General features: G+C 51.8%; 1 protein-coding gene across 1 annotated transcript; it reads left to right on the top strand.

Annotated features, from left to right (window-relative positions):
- Nucleotides 1-838: 838 nt before the first annotated feature.
- DTX3 (deltex E3 ubiquitin ligase 3) lies at nt 839-22,515 on the top strand. Its single transcript, XM_083489474.1, is given in 8 exon segments — nt 839-950; nt 6,499-6,573; nt 11,850-12,164; nt 12,167-12,220; nt 12,223-12,302; nt 12,305-12,583; nt 19,180-19,397; nt 19,929-22,515. Coding segments are annotated over 7 exon segments (1,035 nt in total). The 5' UTR covers nt 839-950; nt 6,499-6,560; the 3' UTR covers nt 20,005-22,515.
- The last annotated feature ends 908 nt before the right edge of the window (nt 22,516-23,423 follow it).

Raw genomic sequence — 23,423 nt, forward strand, 5'->3', positions numbered from 1 at the left:
GTTCCTGGATTCAAATCTTGTCCCAGTTGCAGACTTGCCAGCTGGCCTTAGGCAAGCAGCTAGATAGGCCTATGTCTGCCTTGCTGATCTACTACTATAGAAGGGTAACGCCAACCTATGCTTAGGAAGGGATTGTGAAGATTATGGAGAAGAAGACAGAAGCTGCACAGGACACCTCCAGGTTTACTTCTGAGCAAGCTTCCACAGGAGTGGCGTCATCACAAGATTGCCTGGAGCTCCATGGCACTTGCAATACAGAGCAGTGTGCCATTCCTCTACACGGGTTTATTTCTGCCCAGTTCCCTGGGGTTTATTCTCGAGTGAGGGCGCGCGGGGTTGCACCTGTAACGATTGTTATTGTAAGAGCTCCCCCATCACTCTTCGGGATAAAAGCAGAGCCAGGCGGGCGGGGAGAGGCGTTGCAGGGAGAGGGGCTGCCAATTTACTGGGCGCGGGTGCCAGTAACGGGGGGGGGGGTGTTTCTGAGCAAGCGGGCGCAGCGATAGGATCGGGCTGCGTCGCCCCTTCCGAGCTGGGGGGCGGCCGTGAGAGGAGGATGTCGTGAGGACCCCGGAGCTGCTGCTGCTGCCGCCGCTTCTTCCCCCTCCTTCCCGCCGCCCACCTCTCCCGCGCGCGCAGCCAGCCGGGCCCGGCGCTCTCTCCGCAGCCACGTCGCGGTGTTGCTATGGCTATGACCACCATTCCGGCACCAAGCGGGCGCCACGTGACGCGCCCGGCGATGGCTGCTTGGCGGGGAGCGCGGCGCTGAGCGGCGGCGGCGGCGGCAGCAGCAACCCCGCGGCACCTGGGCGCGCTTCCCCGCGCCGCCACCTCGGGCGCGCCAAAGGCCGCCTCGTCCTCCGCTCGCTCGCTCGCTCCTCCGCCTTCGCCGCCCGGGCCAAGCTTCCGATGGACGGAGTTTCCTCGCCAGCCTCGGGTGCTCCGCTATGGTGGGTGCCGCCGCCTCCGGGGGAGAGGAGCGGGCGGGCGCGCGCGGCGCTTTTTGCGCGGGGAGCGCGGCGGGCGGCGGGCATTGCGCGGCGGGCGGGGGGCTGGCGCTGCAGTTGCTGCTGCTTTTTCTCGGCTCAGTTAAAAGAAGGGCGAGAATGTGGTGCATTGGCCGGGCCTCGTCTGCATATTCGCGCGGCCGTCGAGGCCAGCAGCATCTTCATTGTGTGCTGCCAGCTGGCTTTGCCGCGGGGTGTTGCCTCGGAGGCTTGCTTGGAGGGGAGGGCGGGCGGGTGTGCGCGCGTGCGGTTGCGTTGTGTACACACACAGGCGTCGGCGGCGGGGGGGGGCACGGAACCAAATGGGTTCCCTCATCTTTGGGGGGGGGGACACACACACGGAGGGGCTTTTTGTTTGCGGGGCTTTATGTAACGACGAGCCCGTCGCGCCGCCTGCTCGTCTACCTGTCAGGCGTCTCCGAATCGCGGAGGCGGGCAGGGAAAGAGCTTTTCATCCGCCTCCCTCGGCGAGGCGGCCTTGGGCCGAGGCAGAACTGGGTCAAGTGAGGAGGAAACTTACCTGCCCACCTTGTTTCTCATCAGGCGAAGGTGCGGATATGGACACCTTTGGTCATTCCCTGTTGCGCGCCGGGTTTCGGGTCTTTCGCCCTGAGGGTGGCGGGGAAGGGCTCTGCAAAACAGGGCGGGGTGCAGTGGGGTGGGGGGCTTTTTGGAGCTGGGGCGGGGATGGGGATGAAGCTCTGTTGATGCGCGCTCCGGGCCGGGGACGTGTCGAAGAGGAATGGAGAAATAAAGCCTTATTTTCCCAGGCATTGTCTTTCACCCCAACTCCCCCCCCCGCCCTTCCCCTTTGTTCCGTTTTTATCCCGGTTTCTTCAAGGGAGTGAAGGCTGCTGGGCCTCCTCTTTGATAAACAACCCCTGGTGAATGGAGGAGGCAGCCTGGTGAGACTGGCAGCTGCACCCAGATTGGGCGGGGGGGGGGGAAGGAAATGGATTGATATAGAAATCTCTCTGGCCCCCACATACCCAGGGGCATGGAGCCGTCCTGAAAGGCGATTTTCTCTCTCACTCCCCAACCCCACCCAATTGCAGTGGCTTTCTTTTCTTCTCTTCCCCCCTCCACTCCATGTTTGTTTTCCTTTTTCCTCCATCGCAATGGCAGTGGGCTGGGGCCTTTTATCCTTATTGTACAGGTGAGGCCTGTTGAAATGTAAAGGCCCTGCTGTGCCCAAGGTCACATAGGTAGAAGTGTCCAGATGCAATAGGGGGCAGGGCTGCTGTACACTTAATGGCTATGCAAAAAATAATAACCCTTTTAGCAAGCATGATTTCTCATCAGGACACAAAGGTGAGGAAAGCCATGCATGCTAAAATTCCCCATTCTCAAGTGACAGAAATATAAATTGAAACACCCCCCCCCCATAATATTCTTGTAAAGAATCCGGTAAAATGTGGAGTAAACAAGGTAACTGTTAAGTGGATTTGTAGCTGGTGGACTGACCAAACCCAAAGAGTCTTAATTAATGGTTCCTTGTCACCCTGGGGAAAAGTGACAAGTGGGGTGCCGCAAGGTTGTGTCCTGGGCCTGTTGTTGTTCAACGCCTTTATACATGTCTTGGATGAAGGAATTGAGGAGATGCTCATCAAATCTGCTCATGACACCAAACTGGGAGGGGTAGCTAACACAGAAGACAGAATCAGAATTCAAAATGACTTTAACAGATTGGAGAACTGGGCACAAGCTAACAAAATGAATTTCAGTAGGGACAAATGTCAGGTTCTGCACTTAGGCAGGGAGAACCAGATGCACAAATATAGAATGGAGGACACCTGGCTTACTAGTAGTACATGTGAAAAGGTTCTAGGCGTCTTGGTGGACCACAAGCTTAACATGAGTCAACAGTGTGATGCAGCAGCAAAGAAAAGCTAATGCTATTTTAGGCGGCATCAACATAGTGTCCAAATCAAGGGAAGTAATAGTACCACTATATTCTGCCTTGGTCAGGCCACACCTGGAATACTGTTTCCAGTTCTGGAAAGTTAAGAAGGATGTTGACATGTGTCGAGGAGGGCAACCAAGATGATCAAGGATCTGGAAACCAAGCCTTATGAGGAAAGGTTGAAGGAGCTGGGTATGCTTAGCCTGGGGGGGAAAGCAGACTGAGAGGAGATATGATAGCCATCCTCAAATATCTCAAGGGCTATCACAAAGAAAATGGAGCAAGCTTGTTTTCTCCTGCTCTGGATGGTAGGACTTGAACTAATGCCTTCAAGTTACAAGATAGGAGATTCCGACTAAACATCAGGAAGAACTTTCTGAAGGTAAGAGCTGTTTGACAGTGGAACGGTCTCCCTTGGCAGGTTGTGGACTCTCCTTCTTTGAAGGCTTTTAAGCAGAGGTTGGATGGCCATGTGTCCTGGATGCTTTATCTGAGATTCCTTGCAGGGGGTTGGACTAGATGACCCTTGGGTCCTTTCCAACTCTATGATTCTAAGATTGGGTCCTTTGCTACTGGACTGCCCTCACTGGCTGTCCCATATTTGCTGGATTAAAGGCTACCTGTGATGTTGCTGTTCACAAAGGGTAAATGCCTTGGCCTCCATACTGATGGTACCAGAAAATAGACATGGAAGATCACCCCACCCCAACTGTTCCCCTGTGATCTTTCAAGGCATATCCAATATTCCCAAATCCTGTGGTGGTGTTTTTCCCCTACTAAAGAGCCAATAATGACTCAGTGCAGCTGTTAGGATTGAGTTAGTAGTGTTTCCTGTATGGTGCCTGGCCTGTGGTGATGGAAAACTGTGTGGTTGGTTGGTTGTTGTTGTTGTCGTAGTAGAGTTCTCAACTGTTTAGTTGTAGAGTTGAACTCATTATGAGCTGGGTTTGCTCCTTCAAGATCCAAACCACAAGTGACTGCATAGGCCTACTTGATTTTTGTGTGATCTCGGTGGGTTTTTGTTTTGTTTGCTCAGCTCTAGTGTATTTGGAAAGGGTGGTGTGGTGATCCCTAGTGACCCATGCAGCAGGAAGAGAGTTGGCTCACCATCTCTTGCCCTCACTCCTTCTTGTTTCCCCCTCCCCAATTTGGTCCAGGCAAAGGCTCCATAAAGACTTCCTGGACAAGGAAGCTTTGCAGCGCCCGGGATCTTAGCATTTAGGAACATAGGAAGCTGCCTTATACCAAGTCAGACCATTGGCTGCAACCACCAGCCTGGCTCAGTATTGTTGACACTGACAGGCAGGATGTCAGGAGAGTCTCCCCAACACGAGGGGTGGAACCCGGAGCCTTTTTCAGGCAAGGCATGTGCTCTACCGCTGAGCTATAGCCCTCTCCAATAAAACTTACTAATTACTTCAGATATTTATAGCCTGCTCTTCATGCCTACAAAGGGATCCAAGAGCAAGTTACAACATTACATCCATGAAAACACTCCCCTTACTTAGGTAGAGAGCCCTGCAAGTGAGATTTGTACCTGGTCTACCCCCAGAACTGGAAGGAAATCCAGGTGAGTTGAGCTTGCTACATAGGCAGTTGTTGCAGATTTGTTCAAGCTTTCGCAAAATAGGTGGAATGGTGGCTTTTTCTCACGAACCAACTAATGTCCCTGCACGATTGGCTTTGGAAATGGTGAAGTAAGGCTCTCTTCCAGGCAAAGAAACTTTTGATGAATTGCAGCACCCACCCACACGACGCCACCAAAAGCATTTTCCAGCCATGTCTGAGGTCATCCAAGGGTTGCACGAGGAAGAGCTCCAGTCAGGATGTCAGTAGACCTCTTCCTCTTCCAGGTCTGCGCTGGGTATTCTACATGTTCTTGTTGTTGTTTAGTCGTTTAGTTGTGTCCGACTCTTCATGACCCCATGGACCAGAGCACGCCACGCCAGGGTATTCTACATAGCTCCCAGCAACTCTGTACAGTGATATGACCCTGCCATCATCCTTGGGGATCGGTTTTCAGCTCTGTGGTGGGAATGGGGGATCTCCTAACAACTCTCAGTACCCTTAACAAACTCAAGGATACTTTGGGGAAAGCCATTGGGGCGTCTTACCCATAGAGGCTAGTGGCGCGGGGCACCAGGGCGCCACGTTCTGGAGGGTGCCAGGGAAGAGGCAGAGGCTGGACGCGGCATCTCCTAGCATCAGCTCACCGCCCTCGCCTGCCTCCGCCATGCCACACCAAAGCAGCTCTGTGCCCGGAGCCTCCGTCTGCTGTGACCACCATGGCACAAAGTGGCCAGCTGAGCCAGGAGGTGCTGTTTCCAGCCTCCGCCTCTTCCCCGTGGGAGGAGCCACCCTCCAGCTGCTGCCCACCTCCTCCAGGCCCACCAGCAGTGCCGTCCTTCCTAAAAAACTCTTGGGAATGGGGGGGGCACCGGTGCTGGAGGGAGCTTTGCACCACGGTGCCAGATATGCTTAAGATGGCCCTGGAAGCCATGACTGTTTAAAGTGGAGCGATACTGATTTAAATGTATAGTGCAGATGAGGCAATAATAATGCAGTAGAATGGGGCAGTACTGATGTAATTGGGAGAAGGCTCTTAAGTGATTATTTTAATGGTCTCTGCTAGCAGAACAGGCAAGGATGCCTTAGAATGAGCATTCAAAACCAGCTTCTGGGCTACAGATAGGTCTAATCTAACCACTAGCCCATCTTAAGCTTTGTTCTTTGGGTGTGTAAGGAAGAGCTGTGGCCAGTACATGATGGTAAGGGCAGGTTCACACACACACACACACACACACACACAGTGGCACCTTTTGCATTTGCAGTTTAAAATGGTGTTGCTAGCTCATCTAATATCACACAGAAGTCAGAATATATATGTTGTAGTGAAATAAGAATAAAACTATTGCATAAATTCTAAATTTGGACTCGTGCTCTGAAGACAAATTCTGGAGCGAATAATTTCTGCATCCCAAAAGGCTCAGTGAAAAAAATCCTTTATTAGGCCGAATTTTACAAATCACTAAAGCTGCAATCTAAACACACAAGCAACTAACTCTCATTGAACTTCATAAGCACTGTAAGGCTGCAATCCTATAACCCTCTTAATTGAGGGTGTTACCCCTTTAAACTCACTGGTAGACAAAGACAGGGTTGCACTTCAAGTGCAGAAGCAAATGCTGATCTGCCCTAGTTCTTTCCAGTGCAATCCTGTGCATGGCTGAGTTCTGCGTGGTTTACTTCCAGGTAAGCGTACCTAGGATTGCGCCCAAAAGGAGAATGGAAATGCCGGGGTAATGTGAGGCAAGACGGCAATCTTAAAACTCACTAGGTAGTGAGACACATTGAACTCAGGAGGATTTGCTTCTTGGCAGCAAACAGGCAAGACGAAAAGGTTTTTTGGGATATTGAAGGTGAAGGCCTTGTCTCAGGCTTGAGGACGCGCTTGCCCAGGCGCGCTTCTGGATGGAGCGCTGCGCTCGGGCGCAAGAAGAGAAGCTCGTCCGCGGCAGCTAAAAATATCGCGCAATTTCCCTCTCGGCGCAGCCGCGACCTAACCCGCCCCCTTCTTTCCCTTTGCAGTTTCTGATTCGCAGCTCAGCTGAACTCCCACATCCGGCTGGTCCTCGCGCTCAGCTTCTCCCATGGGCTCGCCAGGTACGGTGCTGCGATCTCCGGCGCGGGGGAAGGAAACCTCTCCCTCCCTCCTTCTCTCTCTCTCTCTCTCTCTCTCTCTCTCTCTCTCTCCCCCCTCTCCCTCTCTCCTCTTGGGGTTCTTTTGTGTCCCACGGACGTGAATTCCACATCCTCCCATTAGCTCCAAAGGCCCCTTGACTCTGCCATCGTCGCCCGTAGGGGTGCATCCTTCTGCCTGAGGCCTCGACGCAAAAGCACCCCTCTTCTTTCTGGGCAACTCCGGGGAAGGGACCAAATCAATTGCCCCTTAGCGTCAGGGCAAAGGTGATGGTGTCCTCTCTTTGGGGTGCTATGAGCTAATCCTCTGCATGCCAGATTAGGAAGCGTTCTTTTCCACCCAGAGAGAAACCCACCGAATTAACAAAGGAGAGGAGCAGGTAAGTTGCATGTGTGTCCAAGGGGTAAACTGGCAGGAGTGGCATTCCAGAATCCCGTAGTTAGGACTAATGGAACTTTCACGAAATAGTGAGCAAGTTTTTGAGGCCACTAGAATACTTCACTGGGCTGAACGTTAAGCAAGGCTAGGGGTTGGGGCTGAGGGGGGGGAACTGGCTTGGTTTTGGAGTAATAATGGTTGCATTGGTCAAAATTTGATTTTTGGTTGTATAGTCTTGGGGTGTATAGTACATGGGTATGAAGATTGCCTGAACATCAAAATTTAACACTATACCACTGCTGTGTGGTTCTGAGAACATTTGTGTGTGTGTGTGTGTGTGAGAGAGAGAGAGAGAGAGAGAAGGCAACAGGCAGACTTGCTATTTTCCCTCTAAACTTTGGGAAGGTAACTGTGCACATCTCCCATGTGGCACATCCCCCCCTGCTTTGAGAGGGCAATGTGCTCTTCTTCATATCTCAGACATTGCTACAAGGGTTGGCAACCTGTAGCCCTCCAGATGCCATTGGACTCCCAACTCCCACCAGCCCCATCCAGTATGGTCAATGGTCAGGGTTGATGGGAAATGGAGACCAGTAACATCTGGAGGGCCACGACCAGTGGCCGGCCCATCTCTAACCTCCTGGTCATGCCAAAGAGGTGTATCTTGAGTCTAGTTGGATGAAGGTGGCTGATTATTCTAACACAGCCTTTGCCAGCCTTGTGCCCTGCAGATGTTTTGGACTGTAACTTCTACCAACTGCTGCTAGATGGGCTGGCTGGGGGCTGGTGGAAGTTGTAGTCCATAACATCTGCAGGGCACAAGGCTTGCAAAGTCTGCTTGAACAGGTTAATTTATTGTGAGTGTGTATTTGTCTGGGAACAAGAGTTGAGTTCTGCTGTTGGTTCTGGGGTTTCAGTCTGCCTATGAACTGTTTTTAATGCCCAGTTTGGGGGTGTGGGGTGGTGATGGAGATTTTTTAAAATGTTTGCTTGGAGGTATTAAAATGAAAACTCCAAAGTGCAGAAAAAAATGAGGCAGTGGAGTAGAACGTATAACTAAAATTAATGTATTGATTCATTTTAAATGTAAAGCCCAGATGCAGTGACCACCAGCTGGATAGGGGCCACTGTGTAGAAAGAAGACCGCTGCAAATCATAGACGCTGGTCATAATGTTTCACACTTGTCACAATTCTGTTGCAGTTTCACCAGAGTTGTGTTAAATCCTTGCTTTCATGGCTGCCTTGGCAGCTGGTTATTACTCTCCATGTATTTTACATGGCATTCTTAACTGTATGTTATTCTGAGAATTTCTATGCCGCTCTTCAGAAAAGCAGGGAGGAACGCCATCAACCTCGGGGTGGCATACACTAAAATCACAGGGTCCTTTATCCCATTCTTCCTGAAAACAGCTATCTGTAATTGAGCATTTATTCACTAAAAAAAAAAAAAGTGGGGAAATGGATGAGGGTAATCCTAATTCAGGGGTCAGTAAACGTTTTCAGCAGGGGGCCGGTCCACTGTCCCTCAGACCTTGTGGGGGGCCGGACTATACTTTTTTGGGGGGGAATGAACGAATTCCTATGCCCCACAAATAACTCAGAGATGCATTTTAAATAAAAGCACACATTCTACTCATGTAAATACACCAGGCAGGCCCCACAAATAACCCAGAGATGCATTTTAAATAAAAGGACACATTCTACTCATGTAAAAACACACTGATTCCTGGACCATCTGTGGGACGGATTGAGAAAGCGATTGGGCTAAGTCATTTCAGACTCTGGGCTTGTAGCCCTCAGTCTGGGTTTAATGATCTGGAGGAGAGGGGATGGTAAGGTGTATTACTTACATTTTAAAGTGAATTCAGTAAGCAAGCCCTGCTGCATTGGGGTGTGGCCTTCCTACCTGTTCTCCTGAGTGGAGCCCTGGTCTTCTGCCCAATGGCCCTGCCTTGAGGGCACCACTTGCCACTGCCAAAGACACACCCAGTGAATTTGTGTCTGATTCTGGAGATTGTTAGACTCCCAGGCACCAAAATTCTATTGTAACCCCATCAGGCCCAGGAAGAGTAGGGGATGCCTAGGGCAAATGGCAGTGGAGGCAGATTTAGCAAGGGCATCTGGGAAGCCACTTCTCTGCTATTCGGCTTTGACTGTGTTAGGTAATTCATAATAATTTTTAATAATAATAACAATTCAGGGGCAGGCTCCACCCTGCATGGCTTCTGTGCTTGGAATAGAAGTCGTGGGCCAAGGGACCACATAGGATGAGTCTGCCTAGATCAGATGGATGTGGTCTAGCATTCGACTCTCACAGTAGCCAACCAAATACCTGTGGGACGCCTGCAAGCAGGATAGTACCCTTTCCACACATCATAACAGGAACAGCTTCAGGGGCAGTTTTATTTTGCTTCTTATATTCTGAGAAATGACAAATTCAACGTCCTCTGGCCACTTACCTCTTTCCTCCAGCATGCATAGTAGGTATTTGATGGCTGCCTAGTTTTAGTTAAGTTTTTTCTATTATTCAGGGTCATTCTCTTTCATACTTGCGGCTGTTATTTATTAATTTGTGGATCACCTTCCACATGCATTTCTCAAAGCACCACAGCACAAAAAGAACAGAGTGTAGGTTTCAAAACATCACAGAATGAACATTTAGGCAGAGGCCTTTTCGTTTAGCTTGTTGAAACAAAAATAGTTTCAATTTTTTCCAGAAAGTACAGCTAGTGGACACCTGTCGTGTCTTGACAGGAAAACTTTCCCACAGAACAGAGGCAGCCACACTAGTAGCAACTCTTCTGAGTTCCATTGGAGCAGGCTTCTGATATCTGATGTGGGGAGCTTGAAGGAAAAACTCCCCTGTGGAACTCAGTGACTTACTGGGCATGTTAGAGATAAGGCAGTCTCTCACAATAAAGCTGCCTCTGTCTTATCACATACTAAGGGCAGTTATGTCTAAGATGCCTGGCTACCCCAGGGTGCCCTGTGAGAACTGTGCTGGAGAAATCAGTGAAAGACATCAAAGCAACAATTAAAAACAACAAATTATGCTGACATTTTAGAAAGATAGGGAACAACTCCACAATGTCAAACATTTAAAAAGCAGCATTTTATGCACTTGAAAAAGCAAACTTTTTGCAGGTGTTCTTTCAGTGGTAATTTATATATATATAAAATAATACGATAACCCCATTTCCAGATGTTTCAAAAGCAGTTTATAAGAGAACAAGCTGAACTTTTTGAGGATGTCTTTTGAATAAATATGCTTGGGGTTGTAATATACTTTGGCTATTAAGAGCTGGGTATATTCCACCTCCTCTGTCCTGTTAGGCTGTCTCTCTGGATTCCTCTCCAAGATGGTGTCTCTCAAAAGGCTTTGAAATCTTTTTTACTAATCTTTTATTCCTCATGGATTGCTGGTGGATTCTAATTACCCAGTAATGCTCTGCTTAAGCTTGCCAAATGCCCCTTAAAGGAGTAGATAGTACAGATTTATTTTGAAAGGCTTGTTGGCCATTTCAGAACAAGATCATAATGGATGTCCTTTATTTCAAAACCCTGCAGTCTTTATAGTTTAATAGTTGAATGCATGGGACAATGTCCACTTGCACAGTGGGGTACTCCCCCCGCACCACCAAAATGTGCTCTGGAGGGTTGGGGGAACCCCTAGAACAGGTTTTGGCAGTGCACTTGGGAAGGAGAGAGGGGGCAGAGTCCTGTTGCACAAGTGGCTCTCGTTCCATGCATGCATACCCCACTCAGCCCAACATTGAATTCTACCCTTTGTCCTAAAGTCAGGACGAAGGCCATGCCTTGTTGTGCAGCTGATGCTTTAAACATTTGACTGCTTTGCACACTAATTGACTAGAAGGAAGTTGCAGTGTGGGAACGGCTGGTCACTTGCCACAAAGTGGAAGTGCTCTGTGCATGACTCAGTCTCCAGGGAAGACCCACAGCTTCGCATGGGGAAGGCATCCTATTCAATCCCTCCTGGCATTTCCACTTAAAATATAACCTGGGAGCAGACAGGCCTCTCCTTAAGACCCTGTAGAGCTGTTTGTCAGCCAGGCGGTGCAAGGCCAGATGGCAAAGAGTGTGACCTTGTGAAAGGCAGCTCCCTGTGCTTGTTATGTCTCTTACCCTGCATCTTCATGGACTCAGAGAAATCAGGTGGGGGGTGATGGGAAGGACAGCAACACTGTGCAGCAGTAGGCTGGTCTTGAAACAAACAAAATCCAGGCAATCCACTATAGCTGTAACCGCTTAAATCAGGGATGGGGAGCCTGCAGGCCTCAGATATTACTGGACTCCCAAATCCCATCATCCCTGACCACTGGCATTGCTGGCTAGGAATGATGCAAGCTGAAGCCCAACAAGAACGTGTGTAAGTTGCCTCCCCCCCCCCCCGGGCTAAGCCTTCTGTCAGGGCAGAACTGCACATGATGCACGCATTCATCCCCTTCCTCTCCCCACCCGATTCATAATATTAAAACGAGCTGTTGAAATCCTGGGTTCCCCCAACCTAGTTAGATTTCTGATTATTCAAACATTCTGGGAGTGCTTGACACAGGGTTGTATTAAGATGGGATTAGGTAGTACGGATGTGTTGAATCAGAACAAAGACGAAGGGATTTTGAATATCTGGGGGTCTGCTAATGGGTTTCTAGTATATGTCATGCTCAGCAAAGCCAAAAGAACTTTTATCAGAGCAGACCAATAACAGCCTTCAAGTCCTGACCAGCTTTGTTCCGATGATGAGAAGGGCTGAATGTGAGTGTCTGGTCGTCTTTAATCCTGCCTGGAGCCACTTTCTGCAGCTCTGATGACGCTCTTCTTCCTTTCTCTCTCTCTCTCCAGTATCGTTTGTTTTATCCAGGATGGCCGCTTGCGGAGGCACCACCAAGAATAGGCTCACGGTAAATAAACACGTCTGGGACTTCTTGACCAAGGAAAGCCCAGCCAAGCTGGTGAAGCTGAAGGAGGAGAACAAGGTCGGCATCTTGATTGATGGCGAGACCTCTGAGATCTACGTGCTGCAGATCACCCTGCCTGCCCACGGGCCGAGCAACGGCCTCTACCTGGCCCGCAAGGCCCTCAAGGCGCTGCTCAAGGAGACGGAGAAGGAGCTGAAGAAGGCCCAGCGCCAGAGCGAGCTGATGGGCTGCATGGCCTTAATGGAGAAGAGCCGAGAGCACGGCGCTGTGGAGCTCCACCGCCGAGGGGCCGCGTTGATATCCAGAGGGCAGCAGACCTCCGGGTCCAGAGTGGTCAGCGGCAGCGGAGGTGTGGCCAGCTGCTCGCGGGGAGGGGAGGAGGAACAGGACAGCCAGTGCCCCATCTGTTTGGGGGAGATCCAGAACATTAAGACTCTGGAGAAGTGCAAGCACTCCTTCTGCGAGGACTGCATCACTCGGGCCTTGCAAGTCAAGAAGGCCTGCCCTATGTGTGGGCGTTTCTATGGGCAACTGGTGGGCAACCAGCCGGAGAACGGGCGCATGCTGGTCTCCAAGGACTCAAGCCTGCTCCTCCCTGGCTATGAGAAATATGGCACCATCATCATCCAGTATGTCTTCCCACCTGGCATACAAGGAGTAAGTAGGGTCTCTATCTGTATTCGTGGCTGTTGTTTATTTGCTTTTGTGGGTCATGCTAAAAGGGGTTTCTGAGAAGCACCATTGGGATGGGAATCTAAACCCTGTTCCTGCTTGCCCCCTTGTTATTCGGAGGAAGGCAGCTTTGCCCCCCCCCCCAGCAATACTGTTTGCAGCCTCACTTTGCTCTATAGAACTTGATGGCAATTGACCCTGCTTCTGTCTGTGCTGCCCCCCATCCCACACACTTAATATTTCTTGACTGCAGTCCTGTGCACAGTCACATGGGAATGAGACCTGCTAAATTCTGTGTAAACTTGCATAGGATTAGTCACCTATTATCATTGTCTGAGTGGGAGAGCAAGGCCAAACTCACTGGCTCTCTCGTCTGGTGTTGTGTTGGCTGCCAGCCCAGCCTCCCTGCTGTCCTCGTGTTGTGTCTAAAGTGGGGAGCCCTGCTGCATTCGCGTAGGCACAATTTAAGCCCCTGATTGCTCAGACTCCTAAATCCCACAAGGGCACACAGAGCAGGCTTTCTGCTTCTGATTTCCCTAACCAATGCGTGGATTGTGACAGGGGTGTCATCCGCACTCTACATTTAAAGCAGTGTCATGCCACTTTCAACAGCCATGGCTTCCTGCAAAGACTTCTGGGAGCTGTTGTTTGTTAAGGGTGCTGAGACCAATATTCCCTCTTCAAGTGTTTGTTAAGCCACTCTGGAAATTGTAGCTCAGTGAGGGGAATAGGGGTCATCTAACAAACTACAGTTCCCAGGATACAGTGGTGCCTCGCAAGACGAAATTAATTCGTTCCGCAATTCTCTTCGTCTTGCGGGTTTTTCGTCTTGCGATGCACGGTTTCCCATAGGAATGCATTGAAAATCAATTAATGCGTTCCTAGGGAAACCACCTTCAGGCCAGGTCCGGGGACAGTCTGTCCCCGGACCTCTTCTGAAGGCTGGGGGGCTTTTCTTCCCACCCCCAGCATTTTAAAAAGCCCTGGGACAGCGGAGGACTTCTCCGCTGTGCGGGGCTATCTTAAAATGCTGGCGGGCGGCATTTTAAATCGCCCCGGACAGCGGAGGACTTCTCCGCTGTCCGGGGCGATTTAAAAGCCCCTGGGAAGGCAGGCAGGGGGGACAAAGACTTTCGCCCCCTGCCCGCCTTCAGAAGGTGTTCCCGCCCCCTGCCCCACTTCGGAACAGCTTTCCGAAGTGGGGCGGATGGGACAGGTGTCCCGGCCCCCCGCCCCACTTCGGAAAGCTGTTCCGAAGTGGGGCGGCGGCGGCAGGTGTCCCCGGCCCCCCGCCCCACTTCGGAAAGCTGTTCCGAAGTGGGGCGGCGGCGGCAGGTGTCCCCGGCCCCCCGCCCCACTTCGGAAAGCTGTTCCGAAGTGGGGCGGCGGCGGCAGGTGTCCCCGGCCCCCCGCCCCACTTCGGAAAGCTGTTCCGAAGTGGGGCGGCGGCGGCAGGTGTCCCCGGCCCCCCGCCCCACTTCGGAAAGCTGTTCCGAAGTGGGGCGGCGGCGGCAGGTGTCCCCGGCCCCCCGCCCCACTTCGGAAAGCTGTTCCGAAGTGGGGCGGCGGCGGCAGGTGTCCCCGGCCCCCCGCCCCACTTCGGAAAGCTGTTCCGAAGTGGGGCGGCGGCGGCAGGTGTCCCCGGCCCCCCGCCCCACTTCGGAAAGCTGTTCCGAAGTGGGGCGGCGGCGGCAGGTGTCCCCGGCCCCCCGCCCCACTTCGGAAAGCTGTTCCGAAGTGGGGCGGCGGCGGCAGGTGTCCCCGGCCCCCCGCCCCACTTCGGAAAGCTGTTCCGAAGTGGGGCGGCGGCGGCAGGTGTCCCAGGCCCCCCGCCCCACTTCGGAAAGCTGTTCCGAAGTGGGGCGGCGGCGGCAGGTGTCCCCGGCCCCCCGCCCCACTTCGGAAAGCTGTTCCGAAGTGGGGCGGCGGCGGCAGGTGTCCCCGGCCCCCCGCCCCACTTCGGAAAGCTGTTCCGAAGTGGGGCGGCGGCGGCAGGTGTCCCCGGCCCCCCGCCCCACTTCGGAAAGCTGTTCCGAAGTGGGGCGGCGGCGGCAGGTGTCCCCGGCCCCCCGCCCCACTTCGGAAAGCTGTTCCGAAGTGGGGCGGCGGCGGCAGGTGTCCCCGCCCCCCTTCGGAACATCGTTCCGAAGTGGGGCGGCTGGGGCAGCTGTTCCCGCCCGACCTCCCCACTTCGGAACATCGTTCCGAAGTGGGGCGGCTGGGGCAGCTGTTCCCGCCCCCCTCCCCCCTTCGGAACATCGTTCCGAAGTGGGGCGGCTGGGGCAGCTGTTCCCGCCCCACCTCCCCCCTTCGGAACATCGTTCCGAAGTGGGGCGGATGGGGCAGCTGTCCCCGCCCCCCTCCCCCCTTCGGAACATCGTTCCGAAGTGGGGCGGCTGGGGCAGCTGTTCCCGCCCGACCTCCCCACTTCGGAACATCGTTCCGAAGTGGGGCGGCTGGGGCAGCTGTTCCCGCCCCCCTCCCCCCTTCGGAACATCGTTCCGAAGTGGGGCGGATGGGGCAGCTGTTCCCGCCCCACCTCCCCCCTTCGGAACATCGTTCCGAAGTGGGGCGGATGGGGCAGCTGTTCCCGCCCCACCTCCCCCCTTCGGAACATCGTTCCGAAGTGGGGCGGATGGGGCAGCTGTCCCCGCCCCCCTCCCCCCTTCGGAACATCGTTCCGAAGTGGGGCGGATGGGGCAGCTGTTCCCGCCCGACCTCCCCACTTCGGAACATCGTTCCGAAGTGGGGCGGCTGGGGCAGCTGTTCCCGCCCCCCTCCCCCCTTCGGAACATCGTTCCGAAGTGGGGCGGATGGGGCAGCTGTTCCCGCCCCACCTCCCCCCTTCGGAACATCGTTCCGAAGTGGGGCGGCTGGGGCAGCTGTCCCCGCCCCCCTCCCCCCTTCGGAACATCGTTCCGAAGTGGGGCGGATGGGGCAGCTGTTCCCGCCCGACCTCCCCACTTCGGAACATCGTTCCGAAGTGGGGCGGCTGGGGCAGCTGTTCCCGCCCCCCTCCCCCCTTCGGAACATCGTTCCGAAGTGGGGCGGATGGGGCAGCTGTTCCCGCCCCCCTCCCCCCTTCGGAACATCGTTCCGAAGTGGGGCGGCTGGGGCAGCTGTTCCCGCCCCCCTCCCCCCTTCGGAACATCGTTCCGAAGTGGGGCGGATGGGGCAGCTGTTCCCGCCCCCCTCCCCCCTTCGGAACATCGTTCCGAAGTGGGGCGGATGGGGCAGCTGTCCCCGCCCCCCTCCCCCCTTCGGAACATCGTTCCGAAGTGGGGCGGCTGGGGCAGCTGTTCCCGCCCGACCTCCCCACTTCGGAACATCGTTCCGAAGTGGGGCGGCTGGGGCAGCTGTTCCCGCCCCCCTCCCCCCTTCGGAACATCGTTCCGAAGTGGGGCGGCTGGGGCAGCTGTTCCCGCCCCCCTCCCCCCTTCGGAACATCGTTCCGAAGTGGGGCGGATGGGGCAGCTGTTCCCGCCCCACCTCCCCCCTTTGGAACATCGTTCCGAAGTGGGGCGGATGGGGCAGCTGTTCCCGCCCCACCTCCCCCCTTCGGAACATCGTTCCGAAGTGGGGCGGATGGGGCAGCTGTTCCCGCCCCCCGATTCGGAACAGCGTTTTAAAATGCTGTGGGTCGGCAGCGCTTCGCTCCCGACCCCCAGCATTTTAAAATCTCCCCGGGACAGAGACTTCTCTGCTGTCCCTTGGAGATTTTAAAATGCTGGGGGTCGGCAGCGAACGCTTCGCTCCCGCCCGCCAGCATTTTAAGATCGCCCGGGGCAGGCGGGGGGAGGCAGGCGGGGGGGGAGCAAAGACTTTTGCCCCCCGCCGTCCTTCAGAAGAGGTCCTCTTCTGAAGGCCGGCTGTGGGCGAAAGTCTTTGCTCCCGACCGCCAGCATTTCCCTATGGGCTTTCGTCTTGCGATGCAAGCCCATAGGGAAATTCGTCTTGCGAAGCGCCTCCAAAACAGAAAACCCTTTCGTCTTGCGGGTTTTCCGTCTTGCGAGGCATTCGTCTTGCGGGGTACCACTGTACTTTAGGGGAACCCGTGACATGATTCTGCTTTATTTGTATAGTTCAAGTGGGGCCAGAGTGGGAACCGCCAGCAAGCACAGCCTTGTGTTCCTCTTCACACTGGGGATAATTGTAGGTGCTACTAACATGCAAAACGGGCTATAGTGACAGGATTCCCTCTTCCTGATGACTCTTAGTTCTGTGGGAGCTGGAGTGATAGGACAATTCAGGGTGTAGAGACAATGTGAGGATTTGAGAGGAGCCTTGAAGCTGGACATTGGAAGGGGATGGGAAAAGAAAAACCTTTGAGTGGGTTGCATGTAGATTGAAGGTGAATGGTGTCTTCTCCTTCCTGGAGGAGAGCTGAGAACATAGGGTACAGCAGTGTTTCTCAACCAGGGGCCATATGGCCCCCTGGGGGCCCCAGGATATTCCAAGAGGGCCCCAGGTGAAAATATTGTAAGGCGGGTGCCATTGCACAAGACTAGGGGGCTACAGAGGGAAGTGAAGAAAAAAGAGAAGTGACTGAGAAAAGAAAACAGAAAAGAAAAAAGAAAGCAGAGAAGTAGAGTGAACAGAGAAGTGACCGTGCTCCCCAGCAGATGGATTGCCAAAGTCAGAGCATGTGGCGATCCAGCCAGCCAAAGTAACTTTCAGTCAAGAAAAACACCATTTTGGGATAAAGAGTACAATATCTAAAAAGTTTCCAAAGCTTTGGGATAAAGCAAAATGGGTTTTTTTCTTTTTTTCTTTTAAAAAAAATTTAACCACACAAATATTTTATTGTTAAAATAATGCAACATTAATACATACATATTACGAATATACAAACATATATTTCATACAATCCTTAAAAATATTCATACATACCCACACTCAATCCCACAGATACTTCCTTTTCCAAAATGGTTTTTCATGGCATTTCCTACTTTGTATTTGGTAGAATCAGGTGTGTGGAATTTCATGAGTGTGCCTGAGGACATGTCTATAAAACCTTAATTTTTTATATTTTATTGAGCTTTCACAGTGTCTTCTCTTCAGGTTCCCAGTATGCAAATGGAAGCTCTGTTATTAGCAGCTGTTGTGTTTGTTACTGGAATAAAAATGCTTTTTGCAGTCAGTGGAGGATAATATAATAAAGTCCCAGAGTTGGTCAGGTGATTTTGGACCATGGACTTAATGGTCACACCATCCACAGAGTGGAGCCTCTTTTAGATGGTGGTGTGTGCTTATTCACTTGTTCCCAAATGTGACTGCTGCATTTGTGGGCCTTTCTGCTGGCTCTGCTAAGTGGCTCCCTGCCCTGCTGGCACCAATATAAAGTCATTTTTAATGCTATATGTTCAAGGTATAGTTTCTCCCCCTGCATTATTTCTGTCGATCGCAATGAACTCTCTTGATGGTATGTAGAATGCAAATGTGTATTCATTGAACTTTGGGAAATGTGCCAAATAGTGTTTTTCTATTGCCACCCAATTTAATTGTTGTTCATTGCATTTGTATTCCACCCTTCCTCAAAGGGACTTATATCCCCACAACAGCCCTGTGTGGTAGGAGTGGGCCTGAGAGATGGTGACTGGTAATGAGTCTCCTCTCAGTGGACTGCGTGGCTAAGAGGAGGAGTCAGACACCAAAGCTGGAGGTTCAGTCTGCCACATCCTCCTCGCTCTCATTCTGTGTGACTGTTCAGCTGCCCTGATCTTAATTACTGTATTTTTCACCCTATAGGGCGCACCTAGTTTTTTGGGGGGGGGATAAAGGGGGGGTTATTTCCCCCCCCCAGGCGCGGGGCTGGGGCGGGGGAAGCCTGACCTTCCCCCGACCCCAGCCCCCAGAACAGGCTGCTATCCGCAAGCCTTGGGAGCCCGGCGGGAACTCCCGCCGGTCTCCCCAGGCTTGCGGATATCTGCCCGAAGCCTGGGCGCGCTCTGCTGTGCGTCCCAGACTTTGGGAAGCAGGCTGCTGTCCGCAAGCCTGGGGAGCCCGGCAGGAAGTTGCGCCGGGCTCCCCAGGCTTGCGGATAGCTTCCTGAAGCCTGGAGAGCGAGAGAGGTTGGTGCGCACCGACCCCTCTCGCTTTTCAGGCTTCAGCGAAAGCCTGCATTCGCCCCATAGGATGCACACACATTTCCCCTTCATTTTTGGAGGGGGAAAAGTGCGTCCTATAGGGTGAAAAATACGGTACATGCACCTGGTTCCATGCGCATCCTGATGCATTCATGGAGTGCTGCATTGTAGCAGAGAATGAAATCCTGCTTTGAAAGTGATAAATAGCTCGTGTTTTGGTCTGCCCTCTTGCTCCCCCAAAAATCTGGTAGAAGATTTAAAATGGTAGCTGAGGTGTGTCATTTTCCCTCCTGCTGCTGCCTTCAGGAATCCCAAAAATCTTAGATTTCTGCAGAAGACCAAGAGGCCTCAGGGGAAGCAGGGTGATCTAAACCATAGTCAGCAGGTTCAGGATTAGAGCAGGCACTTGTCCCTGGCTTCCCAGCCCTTCCAGTTCACCAGCCTTCTTAGGTTAACAATGGATTCTCCTTGCCATGCCTGGCTCACCTTTTGCAGGTGGAGCACCCCAACCCTGGCATCCGCTACCCAGGCACCACTCGTGTGGCCTACCTGCCCGACTGCCCCGAAGGCAACAAGGTGCTGGCGCTGTTCCGCAAGGCCTTTGACCAACGCCTCACTTTCACCATCGGCACCTCCATGACCACAGGCCGAGCCAACGTCATCACCTGGAACGACATCCATCACAAAACCAATTGCACCGGTGGACCGCAGCTGTAAGGACCTGTCATGGAGTTGTGGGGTGGGGGAGAGGGAGGGGGAATAAGTATGGTGGCATTGAAGGTTGGGTCACCAAGGGTAGGCGAGTACTTTAGAGGCTGCTTGGAAAAGGGTTTGGGTTCTCAGCAAGCTACTCCAAGAACCAGAACTGTGGGGTTTAAGAGACATTACAGAGTCCTCAGGAAGCTGGCAGCAATAAGCAAGAGCTTTCTCTGGCTCCATTAACATTCATCTTCTGTCACATGACCACTCTGGGACCCTTTTGCTCAAGTTCCAGGTGCGTAGTTGGTTTTCCTGAACCCCAGAGAAAGAAGGATGGGAGGTTCCCTGGGGGCTGAGTTTATGCCCCTGATATGCTAGTTTTCTCTGGGCAGTGAGTCCTCCCCACCCCCAGCCCCTCCCCACAGTTCCCCATGCTCAGGCAGAAGTGGAAAATCTGGAAAATCACTGACCTAAGTGGTAAAACACAGCTAAATTGCCAGGGCCTTGAAATAAGTTTATGACATTTGATCTCCGTTTCTCACCAGGTTTGGCTACCCTGATCCTACATACCTTGCTCGGGTGCAAGAGGAACTGCGGGCCAAGGGCATCACCAATGACTGATCTTGCTCCCGGCCACTGTGTCTCCAGGAATGGTGTGTTGTTTCTGCCTGGTCCAGCAATTGTGGAGAAAGCGTCCTCATCTCTCGGAGCAAACCGTCTCACAGTGTGATCTTGACCCAGGATGCAAAGTGCTGGGCATTCTGAGATGACATTTTGAATGGAATTTCTTGCTGGAAGGAGTTGGGAACAGAGGCATGGGGAAGAAGAAGGCTGTGTTAGAGACCTGCATTTGAATTGGCTGGGTTAGAAAGTTCAAGTCAATCTGCACATTACACAGAATGAGTGAGTTGGTAGAGTCCTGGACTGTACCACTTCAAAATGCTTGCAGAGAGGGGCTTTGTTTTTATTTGATGACAATATGTTGTGTGGGTTTAAATAACATTAATAATAACAAACTCCATATCCAGGCATGTAATAAACAAGCATGTCAGGAAGAGAGCTACAGCAAATCTTTCCCCCTGATGTGCTAGACTGCTGCATTTATTTGTTTAGAAGAATTTATACTGCTTAATCAAAACTCTCTTAAGTGGTGTACACAAACAGTGTGAAATAATTATCAGTGATATACAGATAAAATTAGCATAAATTAAATTAGCAAAAATTTAAAAACAAATACAACTAAATTATATGTTGGGATAGGCTTGCTGCTTTTAAAAGGTGTTTAAAACAGTGTAATGACGGTGCTCGCCTAACGTTGATACAAGCAGGTCTGTTGGTTGTCTTACGTGGGAGAACATTCACAAATAAGATCCCCACTGGCACCTGCAATCTGTAGTAACACAGTCCAGAATTCTACCACTGCATCTTGCATCATAGTAATTTCATTCCTTGGACCAAAATTGATGTGATGAAGGGCCCATAATGTTTTAGGTTTGCTCTTGTGTTTGGACCATTCACATTTCAAGAGGGGGGCTGTTTGTTTGTTTGTTTGTTTGTTTGTTTACATCAAAGAGAGCATGCTGATGAGAAGAGCCAAGCCTTTCCCGCCTCATGCTTCAGGCATTTTTTACTTCAGCCAGGGTTGATTCTGGTAATAACAGCCAGGCTGGAAGAAGAATCATAGAATCATAGAGTTGGAAGAGACCACAAGGGCCACTGAGTCCAACCCCCTGCCAAGCAGGAAACACCTTCAGAACTTCAGGGAGCTTAGCCACAGATCACAGTAGGGTTCTGCCATGGGTGGGGTGGAGTGGCAACTGCCCCCCATCAAGTAAATAAAAAAAAATACTTAACTAGCTGACAAATCGCGCCACAGATAGCTCAGTTCTGCCCTCCCCCCCAACATAAATCCTGGCTAAACACATAGGTTCTGCTCTGCACACCATCTGTGTGTCCCTGTTGATGTTAAAATTAGACCTCTGCAGCCCTGTTTATATTATGTTGGCCTTGAGTAGGTTTGGGAGGAAAACTGCTGGTGTGAGGAAGGCACACCCATGAAAATTAGAGTGAGCTGAGAGCAGTATAGCGAGAGAAAGCAAGCGAAGGAGCACAGTGTGTATATCTTTTTGAGAAAAATCTGTGGCTTACCCAGAGTGTCCATGGCAGATGTTGGATTTTAAATCCAGATCTCCCACCTGTGAGGACATTGTTATATCCCCTAGATCACACTGGGTCTCATGTTCCTACGATGGGCAAGGGGTAGGGTTCTGTTCTTCCCATGAGGATGCCAAAATCAGGCCAAAATCCTCTCTGCACCTTCATTCCACCTCCTCTGTGCCCTCTAGCTCGCTCGCAGAATTTTTAACACTTTTGGGACTGCCTATTAGAATAAAATTAAACAAAATGCACTTGTAGAATTTGCATCATTTGGGCGCAGAATGTATAGTCCCTGGGGTTTGGCTTGGAGTGAGGGGGAAGCAGAATTAGCATGGATTTGTTTTGGGTAACTGATCAACGCTGGAGAAAGAGGCCTATGTGCTGGGACCTTTCGTACACAGCCTCTTGTTCCTTTCAAACCCCTCGCTAGTCAGCGAGCGGCTCTGGCATCTTGGCACCCCACCCACTCATCATTCCTTGTGCTGCTGTCTCCAGGATCGGCATCAACCCCAACTTGGTGGAACTTTCTGGAAACATTGGGACTGTCCTTTCATGCTGACGTAGAAAGCAGCGGCTCCTCGACTCTGGGCACAGGCGACGTGCCCACCGGCCCTGTGGAGAGGATGGGTGGCAACGTTCGTGGACCATGCCTTGTGTATATATATATACATATATACCTTCTGTGCTGGCATATCAGCTGTTGTGTAATTATTCCAAACAAGTCCTGTTTGGGACAAATCGTGTTGTTTGGGACCTGCTGACCCTTGTTGGCTGTCCTGTACGCTCTGGACTTTGGCGCCTACCTGTTGTTGAGTGTTTGCGGGAGGGTGGGAGACATCTCTTGGCTAAAGGTGAGCCTGTCGCCTCTGGCAGAGACAAATTCCAAGACTGTCTCCTACGGGTGAGAGCTCCCCTCAGATGCGCAGTTTGGACAGTGGGGCTTTCTTTGCTGTTTTAAAGAGTTACCTGAAAATACGACACTTGTTCTCTTGATCTTTTCTGAAATTATGTGTTGAAGTTGTGCTTGTGTTTATTATTATTTTGATAAGGGGGTGACATTTTTTCCCTTCAGCCTCGCTAATACAGTGGTGCCCCGCAAGACGAATGCCTCGCAAGACGGAAAACTCGCTAGACGAAAGAGTTTTCCGTTTTGGAGGTGCTTCGCAAAACAAATTTCCTATGGGCTTGCTTCGCAAGACGACAATGCCTTGCGAGTTCCTGCTGGTTTCCCCCCCCCCTTTTTCTAAGCCGCTAAGCCGCTTATCAGCTGATCCGATCAGCAGATAAGCCGCTAATAGCGCTAATCCGCTAATGGGCTTGCTTCGCAAGACGAAAAAACCGCTAGACGAAGAGAATCACAGAACGGATTCTTTTCGTCTTGCGAGGCACCACTGTAAGTCTGCAAGGACCCACAGTGCTTCTTACCCTGCCTAACTACACTTCCTTATTATTTAATTACTGCCCTTCACCATGGTGACTTACATTTTCAAACAATGTAATGTACAGTCTGATAGACATAACAGAAACAGGGAGGGGAGGGGAGATGGGGAAGGGCAGATCCTGGTATCAGTTCTTGAATAACATCACATTGATAGAACAATCACAGAGGGAGGCAGTTCTGGGAGGGGAGGGACCCAAACTACAGTCCTAAGTAAGCTGATGGAGATTGGGCCTTGCCCTATTGCCTCTCAAATCTGATATAGCAGCAGCTTTTAAACAAGAACTGGTTCTTTCTCAGTTTTCAAAACGTTCCTTGCTTGTTCAGCTGGAGACGATTCTTGCTTTTGGTGACCAAGTGAGTGGCTGTATACAAGCCAGCTTTTACATTTATTTCCAAAATAAGAGAAGATCTCAAACACAGAATTGTTGAAGGGGGGGGATGT

Source organism: Podarcis liolepis (assembly GCF_965112155.1).
Source record: "Podarcis liolepis genome assembly, chromosome: 2".
Classification (NCBI taxonomy): Eukaryota; Metazoa; Chordata; class Lepidosauria; order Squamata; family Lacertidae; genus Podarcis; species Podarcis liolepis.